Genomic DNA, 9,783 nt, shown 5'->3' with positions numbered 1-9,783 from the left:
TTTAAAAGGAAAAGAATAACTTTAGGGGAGCCTAAACTTTATTTTTTTCCCTCCCCCCCCCCCCCCGATTACTCTTTTTTTATTGGCTGGCAAATTGTTTACAATTCTAAATGTCACAGCTGTATAAACGCTTATATTAATCAAAAAGGGTCTTTGGATCAAAGTGAGCCTATTAATGTAGGAATTAAACTCTTATCCCAGTTCCATTACATGCTCGGTGGAGCAGGCATCATTTTTCACAGTGAAGAATGTGCATAATTGAACCTGAGAGGGATGGACTTCATGCTCCGCATTCCCTTCTTAGGACCGAGTCTGCACCGCTCTTATCTACAGAACCTTCTGTGGGGATGCATTACCATTATGTAATCCAGTTATGAATAGTTAAAAGGTAAGTTAAAATCAAGCTAAGCAATATTCCATCGTGGGAAAATCATTAATTCTTTCAGAAAGTCAGGGGAATTAACTCAGCATGGCACATTGCAATGATTAACAGTGTTCAGCCTCGTGTATGTTTGTTTTTGCATGAATGTGTCCGTGAACATCAGAGAGGAGAAGGTGGCGGGTGATAGAAGAAGAGACTAAATGTAGTGGTACTCACAGAGTGCAGTGGGATGAAAGTGGAAGAAAGAATCGGTGCTTTTCCTGCATTCAGTGTGAAGTTGCAACTCGGATTTGGGATTGACGTCACCTCTGAGCTAAGCCTCTGGGAACTGCTAACTGTGAGGATAACTACTACTAGCAACAAGGCGATGCCAGAGTATTTCTCTCTAATTAAAGGTTCCAAAAGTTAAGAAGCATATTCACAAGCACAGAGAGTAATGTTTTATTCAATCACAAATGATTAGAGGTGCAAATTAAGTTGTGGGAGTTAATTAACCGTTAATTCCCACAACTTTAGATATGCTTTAAATTCACAGTGCCGATAATAGATACTAAAAAAATTGGGTGTTATTTTTCATTTTTCCAAATTAGACTATAGAAAAAGACTTGAGTAAGTGAAATGTTTCATTTACTAACATAAGAAAATGTAAAGACCTAAAAGAGAAAAAAGCAGCAACAATAAAACCAAGACAAGGCAAAAGAAAAAAATAAGGATTGGTCTGTTACTTTAAATTTTCAACCACAGAGAAAAATGTAGAAGAAAGTAAAAAAACAAACAAATATGTAGTCAAACAACACCATCTGTGTGCAAAAGTAAACCAAAGATTCCTTTCAACCTACAGCTGCCTCAGTCATGCTTTTCAGTAGTTTTCATGCCTTTTATATATTCCCAATCTTGGATATTGTACTCTTCCATAACAGGCTTATTTGATTTGTTTTTTGTTTGTTTTTTTTCTTTTTAGCAAAATAGCACATTTGTAGATTATGAATTGTCCATAATCTATCAACTATTTCATAAAAGTAACTCACGTCTGCCATATTCAAATGAGTGAGTTCTAAATATGGATGTCAAGACAACATGCCCCAAAAATAGCATGCGGTGCGAGTGGTGTGTGTCTGAGCACGGATGTGTGAACGGAGGTGATGAGCAAAGGGAAGACGAATAGAATTCATCCATATCTAATTAGAGACACCGAAGGGGAAACGGCTTCAGCGCAGTGAATCAACAAGAGCACGATATGTACGTCTTCAGATGTTTACCGTAATTAAAATTACGTTTAGATGCTGTAAATTCAAGACCATGGGTGGCGACTGTGAGTAGAAAAAGAATAAAAACTTAATGAAGTTTTATATGCTTATGTGTCACTCCTCGTATTTTATCTCTTCTTTAATCTCGTTTGTCGACCAACTTTGAAAGGATGAAGAGAAATCAGTACTTTACCCCGACTAATATTTCTGTAATATTGCCCTGCTGACCTAATGTCAATTGTCGCTCTGTTGGAGCTTGATTGTAAATCCAGATGAAGCAGTAATATGTGCAGCTGTGTAAGATCTTACAATCTCACGGCCGAGTGTTTTCAGTCAATGAGTAGACCGCAAATAATCTATTTTTAATTTCAATCATAATATTATTATGGTTGTTGATTTTGTTGGATCGAACCTGCCAGCATTTAAAATTGTGTACACACCAATCACAGGTGCATCGAAGGTAGTGCAGCAAATCCAATATTTTAAAAACAATTATTTTCATAAGGATTTTATAATAAGAAAAGAACACCAAAATTAATTTTGTAAATTAGAAATTAGATACAGCTGAAATGTGACAAATCTGAGCAATCGTCTGGTGACACATCATAGCGAATCACTCGATGGTTACGATGCCAAAATGCAGCACAATGGAACCAGACAAGAAAAGAAGACAAACACTCCCACTCATCTGGATGAGGTTAAAGGTTACCACAGCAACATAGTACAGATTTTTTTTTCTTGATCTACAGAAAAATGGTTTTAGCTACTGACCCACAAAACACCACTGATAAAGACTTCAGAGCTTGGCCATCTCACTTCTTGAAACGTACAAATGTCTCAACAAGAGTAAAATTATGCTTTCGGCAATAATCGTAAACTTTCTTTTATTTTCTTATAAGCCTTCTACAATCCCCATTTATTGCTAGAGAAGCCATATTCCAGCTTTTGAACCCATTAATAACTAGTAAGAATTTTGACAAAATATGTACTTTACAGCTGTACTAAAGTATATAACTTATATTGTATGACACCACATATTTGCTGAAAATGATTTTGAAAATTAATAAAGAAAAGGTTTCTCACCTAGCACTATTGCATGACGCCACTGTATGCACAAATGTTATGGGAGTAAAATAGAGAAGGACTACTTTTAAACTCTTCAACTTCATCTGATGTGGATGACGTTATGTATTTTGACAAGGAATAATCCCAGTCACCAATCAAAGCTGCTTTTGGAATAGCTGAAATAGACCAACAAGCTCATATAAATTTTGTTGAAACTTCATGGCAGGAAACCGACCAAATTAAAAGAAATCTTCCAAATCAACCAAAATTAATATGAAACATCAAGATGAAGAATGCATTCTTAAACCAACTGTGAAAATAAACAGATGTAAACATCGTTATGGAAAAACTGAATTTTTAACTACAAACTTCTGTAGCGTAAAAAATTGTTTGATGTTTATTCCATTGTATGCTTTCTCCACACTAAAATAAGGAGAAAAATCTCTGGGATGAGCTAATTAAAGGAGGGAATGTGGTAAAATAAGACTGAAATAGAAGACAAAACTCATTCACTCGTTCAGAAGTCCAATTAAATGAAAGAAAAGAACTTATTTTGAAGTTGTTTTCTGGTCCTGCTTGTTAAAACAGAGTGTTGTGAGGAGGAAAGATCTGCTTATCAAAAGTTGCACATTCCTAAGCACTTCTTCTCAGTCACTGAACTTCTCATATCGCTAATCGAATGCTTACGTGCCTGCCTGACATGTATGGGGGATGTGATTAATTAGGGTGGAAGAGAATATAATTCATCATCACACTCAAAGCGTACCAAAGAAATAGAACAAGAAAGGCCCTCTTGTCAGTCGTCAAAGTTTCCTCCAACATAAGTACTTGAATGTAACCATGTCTGCAGCTAAAGCAGATTCTCATAAATGGGAAATGAGAGGAGGACAGCCGAACTGTTCATTAGCAGAAGCAGTCATCTTTCTTCACTTTTTATGTGAATGTACTGATTGTGCTCAAGTAGAAAATTATACAACTTTTCAACTCCAGATAGTCTGCTTTGCTCTTCTGACTCAGAGAAGGAGTGCCAGCATTACACATCAAATGCTAACTGTGTGAACGTGGCTGTCATTTTCAATACAGGCGGTCCTGTTTAGATTCCCTTTTCACTCTGTGTGTGTGTGTGTGTGTGTGTGTTTTGCGTGTGTGTGTGTGTGTGTGTCTGTGCGCACAGCTGTGCAAATTTATTTTTCCCGCATCTTAGTGGTTGATACTATTCAGACGAAAATGTACCGGAAGCTTTCCATTGGAAGAGTTTGGAGACATTTGATGTGCTTTAGGACATTTCTCCACAAGGCTAAATGTTTTATTTTTTTGTTTTCTTTTATAAAAATAAAAGCAAATGCAAGATTTTAAGTATATATTTGAGGTATGTTGCTGTGTTTACTGCTAAAAAGGATTGGGTTTCCTAAGATCAAAAACATTCAAATGAATATACAATCATTTGAAGTGATGGTAAAGAAAGGAATATGCCTAATTGTTTTATAATAATATCTGGTTTGACAATGCAGATTTGTACTCAAAGGACACAGATCCATCTGGTAAATAAAGCAAAAAGAATGAATTGAAACCTTTGAACTAAAATTTTATAATTTATTGAAAACTTTCAATATCACATATATCAATCCAGTAATCAGGCGGCAAAAGTCAGAGAAATTAGAAGAGATAATAAAATTGCTCCAATTGTTTTCTCTGACACAGAGTAGGTCTAAGAATATCAAATAATACTCGTGGAACCCAACTTTCACAGTCACAAGAAGATTACTGACCATCCTGCTGAAAAAGTCTATTTTTTCTCTAAAGAAATATCAACAATGTTCAGCGACCGAAGAAAGTAGGGCAGCTGCTGACATCAACACTGTGAAGAAATAAGCCTATTTGCCAAAAAAGACATGAACGAGAACGGAGTTGGAATGGATTTGGATTCTGTGTGTGTTTCCCTAAAAAAGTATCCTGGTTTCCCTGCTCACTAGAAAAATAATCCTAGAGAGAGGTGCGCACTTCAGCTAAGTGTGAATTTGCTCTGTGCGTGAAGGGGAGAAATAAGGGACCTGACACAAGGGAAATGTGAGAATCAGAGGGTAAATGTGTAAAGCTCTTTTGCAGCACTTCTTGAATGCAGGCATGGAAATGCCTAGTACATGAAATGCGTAGTTGATTCAGATTTTAAAAATTTCTTTTAGCGTTGACACAATAGTAACAATGAGAAGAAATGAAATGAGTTCACCTCTGATGAAGGAAAAACTGTTTAAGTTCAAAGCAGTGATGGTTGTGGACTAAATCCCAAAGCACAGTTTTACACTCATCAACAGAGGAATAAATTACAAATAAATTAAATAAATTATCACTTTAGTATTGTGGGTTTTGTTTTTTTATGCTTATGTAAAGTAGATTGCCTCTGTTGAAGGATGTGACCCACATGTATCCTCACGTCTATCTATGGGAGTGTGTCCTCCTTTCCAATGCAGACCCCCCAAAGGAACACACAGGACACACAAGGACTTTATCTTCACATCTTTCATACTTGACAAAACTGATTTGCATATAATTAAACATAGTTGAAGGTGACTGAACACAAACTATTTGCCTCTGAGGTACTTTGGAGAAATGCAATCAAAAGTGAACTAATTTGTCAAGAAGTAAAATGCTATGATTAAGCACGCATTTCGTTGCCTTCAGGAAAGAGTTAACGTTCTCATTTACTGCAATAAACGCTTACAAGAAAAAGATCCAAAGAGCTGCACAAAAACCATGAAAACAGGCCAGATGAAAGACAATCTACTAAAAAAAAACGACTCTTTGCTCATTTCTTCTAATGTTTTGGTATGTTTTCATCACGTGGCGATTGGAAAACTATCTGAACTTTAAAGAATACACACTAAAGAATCTGTAATAAGACTAACTTGAAGAGTTACTTAATATTCGCTAGTTGAGACTCTGACCAACAGACAATCTCAGAACATCCCATGTTCTGTTGCTGCACCGTATTTTAATTCCTGGGTCTCATTTAGGTTGGTAAAAATCAACACATAGGGTAATGTCTGGTAGGTGGCCTGTGTGCCAAGCCATAGTGTCCAGCAATCCTTTTCAAATGTCTTCTATTCAGAAGCTTCAACGCTGACGTCCAATAATCTGTTCTTTCCCTGAACACCCCATCATGACACGTCCTTGTGCTAAAGGAGCAAATTTGATGCACATTAATTGCAATGACGCATCGCAGAACTCCCAATGCGCCCTGAAGGAGGGTAAATTGTTTAGTCATGAGAATTTTTTTTTTTTTATTTCCGTTATTTCTTAAAGATATTTGAAGCTATAATGTCTGCCTGTTTAAACTCATATTGAAACAACAACATAAATTAAAGAGCACCCTTTTCCCTGTGAGACACATCTTCAAAAAAAGAAAAACACTTAAATTAAAATAACAAGAAATGTGGTTAAGTAAGGACGTTTCTATAACATGTCTGACCCGAGACAGAAAGGAGTTTGTCCATAGAGTTTGGTAAAGACCTCTCGAGTAGCACTGATGTGTGTGACTCGGCACGCTTGCCACATTCTTTGATCATTGATTATGTTCAATACTTTTGCCCGTGTTTGGTTTTCATTTGTTTCAGATCCACATAACTGATACCATATGAGCATACAGAAAACTGCAACATATGCATCCAATGGCTTTGCCATTGCTGTAGAGAACATTCTAACACATTATTAAGACAAAACACTGCATTTGTAAAACTTATATTTGAAAAAACTGTCTAAGGGTAACATCAGATGAATTCCTGAGCAAGGCTCAAGAAGTACATCTCAAAGTGGTTTGAAAACGGCAAGGTATTTGGATAAATCTCTTGAGTGCAGGGGGATTTAAAGTGCAGAAACACACATGCATCTCAAATATACTGCATATTGAAACAGAGAGGAAATAATACACAAAAAAAGCAAGAAAAAGGGATGAAAGATTGCCGGCCTCTCTTTCCTTTTTTCCTCCTCTCTTTAATACGCTGATGAAATGAAGTCCTAATGTACAACAGGTGGGTCTTCTGCACAAGGTTATTTATTTCTTTTATTCACCTTTCAGCTGAACGCAAATGAGCTGGGAAGAGAATGACATGTCTATCTCGCTCATTAAATATAAAAGAAGTGAAGATTTGGAGAAACAGAAAAGGCATTAGCATTTAAATTAACAAGAAATGGGAATGTTAAAATAAATGCTGTAGAGCTAATCTAGTCAGATAAAATCAAAAACAAATTCATATTACTGGTAGCAATACAAAATTCAGTCCAAAATTCAATAAATAATTCAAACGCACTAAATAAGAGCTGTCTGAATTATGACAGACTATTCATCAGACATTAAAGATCCTGACAGTAAAACAACAAAAAAATCATTTTGTGTACATTTCCCATGTGGAGCTTAAGATGAATAACTTGAAGGTTGCATTCAGAGTCTCACTTAAATCAGAGAAGATAAAGCCAAGTAGCACTTTCAAATCACAGTGCAAATTCAAAGGTGCTCTCAATGTTTGATGTCTAGAACCACTGACTGCGTTTTAAATAATCTCAGAGTAAATAAGAAAAAAAAAACTAAAATTATCTTCAAATCAAGGTTACGTAGATCAAAAGGCCTCTCCATCGTGGAGAAGCTTAACTAATTTCGACTGGAGTTTTAAAACACTCTCTCTGTTTGCAGCTTTACACCTCCTTTTATTTGGATTTCACTCTGCAATCTTACTTTCAAAAGAGGTCGTAGGAGGCAGCTCTCTTACTGTCTCTACAAACAGTTTCAAAGCAAACTTGCTCTAAAATTTACGACTTGCGCTCTGGTCATGGTCACAACTGGGAGAAGATTCAGCTCAGGTGAAAGGTTGTTTAATTCCCTTCATTCAAAGAAATTGCAACAGGTCTGCAAAAGTAAAATTCACTCAGAATATGTTTGTAATACTCATGCATGGCAGTGTGAAATGCGATTCATTGGAGTTGAGTGTTTTTCAATATATTGGAGGAATATTAAAGTCTTTAACTTAACACTTTAGAATCAAACCATAATTTAAAAAAAGTTAACTTCAGCAAACTGGTAAAAATCAGCAGTGACCTTTTGCTCAAATGTGGGCTGATATGAAAAAAAAAGTTATCTGAATTAGCTGAACTGGCATATTCTTATCCTAATGCATTGATTTTAAGTAAAATTGGTTTCCATAATCAAAGAACTCTGTACTTTGAAAACAAGAGTCACTAAAAGCTGTAAACGGGGGAAGTCTCACTTAAAATCTAGAGAATATAGAGTTTTGTGGATGTGAATGAATTTTCTTGATAGACTATTATGCTGCACGCTACGACTATGATAGAAAACCAAAACCTGACAAACAAATTACAACGCTGATTTTTAAATTAAACAGCATGAAGCACAGCTCCAAATGACCTCATCTCAGCACCCGATCGCAGTTACACATGGTTCAAAAATAAAGGGGAGATAGTATTTCAGTCAAGCCAAATAAAAAAAGTGCTGAAGAAATACACGGGCCGCTATTTATAACAGCAAAAACTGTTTCCAAGTGTGCAATGTTTTAGACCGTATATACTTGGAAGCATGTGATGTTCACAAGGCATCTGTGATAGTAGGGGCGGCATGAGCAAATATATGCATTCCCATGTGTTCATCTATTTCCTGATTCATCTTCGGAAATTGAAAACGCTCCTGGATGTGCGTGTCCGTGTGTCCTACCTGTTCAAAATGCGGAACGGAGGGCTCCCTCCTGTGAAGCTGGAGTTGCTTGTCAATGTTGTCCTTCAGGCACTGACACACGCGGCGCTTCTGGTCCGCTGAATAGGCTTCCAGGCTGAGCAGGCAGTCACACTTCTAGAGACAGAAGGGGGGGTGGGGGAGAGAGGAGCAAAAAAATAAATAAATGTGGGGGTTGGGGGAGAAAAGATAGCAGGCAGTTAGCCATTAATGTCAGAGACATAAAGAGAAAACTATATTTCCTGTTGCAGCAAACAAAAGGAAAAAGTTGAGATTTTAAGCCTTTTTTTAAAACAAGACAGAATATTTATTAAAGTATTAGTGGTATTAAAAAGTATTTTACAAGCTTGTTCTTGTAGCTCTATATTTCTTTCCAACATTTTATAATGCCTTCACATTCAGCTGTTACCTGAACTTCCTTTTCTTCCGCCTTGAACACCGAAACGCTCGCTTTAGTGAAATTGAATAATGGCTCGCTTCTACTTCAAGCAGAATTTGATATGCTGACGGAACGATTGCGTAACCAGACTCTAGATGGCACTCACCGAAAGTGAACAAATCGATACATCGCTTGGAAGTACAAGAGGAAGAACATCTGACAACCAATGCTAAACTGGTTAGGGGTTGGCAGAGCCTGCTGGTTTAGGTGCTTTTCGCACAAGCGGACAAAAATACCTCTTTGTAATTATCACAATTTCCTCAAACTTTGACTCACTGGTGTGCAATAAAATAAATAATGTGATGTGAACAATGTGATTGTTGGTGTGCATGTTCATTTTTATTTCCATTTTGTGCACTTCTCTGAGAATGATGTTTATATTGCCTTTTAAATGTATTCATAACCCTTGAGTTTTGTTTATATTTTGCTAAATTAGATCCACAATCATTAATTTTATGTAATATTCCAACAAAAAAAGCAGAAAGGATTATGTATTAAAAGAATAAGCATCTGAAAAGTTAGTACATATGTATTGTCCTCACTTTATTCTGAAACCACTAAATAAAATTCTGTTCTCAGAAGTCACCTAATGATCAGAGTCTATTTGTGTGTAATTTAATCTCAGTATAAATACAGATGTTCTGTCACTATATTGAAGGTATGGTAGTGAGCATTAGTTAATAAACAACCCAATGAAGACTGAAAAAAACACCAGGTAAAGTTATTCAGGGACATGCAGCTAATATGTCAAAACATTGGTATTGTTGAACGGAAACAATACCAATGTAAAAAGTCACATTTACAATTTGCTACAAGTGAAGTGAGGGATTCAGCAAACACATGGAAGAAGGTGCTCTGGTAGGATTAGACAAGATTTAATTTCTTGGCCAACAAAAAAGTTTCTGCATGTGCTGGA

General features: G+C 36.3%; 1 protein-coding gene across 6 annotated transcripts in view; it reads right to left on the bottom strand.

The window, feature by feature from the left end:
• rgs3a (regulator of G protein signaling 3a) overlaps positions 1–9,783 on the bottom strand; it is a 162,728-nt gene that overhangs the window by 64,951 nt on the left and 87,994 nt on the right. For all 6 annotated transcript variants that reach the window (XM_015044237.1, XM_015044238.1, XM_015044241.1 and 3 more), the window contains one exon: positions 8,411–8,545. In XM_015044237.1, the coding sequence (XP_014899723.1) occupies positions 8,411–8,545 (135 nt within the window). The remainder of the gene's footprint in view (positions 1–8,410; positions 8,546–9,783) is intronic.

The sequence above is a fragment of the Poecilia latipinna genome, unplaced genomic scaffold, assembly GCF_001443285.1.
Source record: "Poecilia latipinna isolate Pla-1442-1.1 unplaced genomic scaffold, P_latipinna-1.0 Scaffold665, whole genome shotgun sequence".
In the NCBI taxonomy this organism is placed as follows: domain Eukaryota; kingdom Metazoa; phylum Chordata; class Actinopteri; order Cyprinodontiformes; family Poeciliidae; genus Poecilia; species Poecilia latipinna.
The sequence above is the reverse complement of the archived record's forward strand: the minus strand, read 5'-3'. Positions and strand labels throughout refer to the sequence as shown.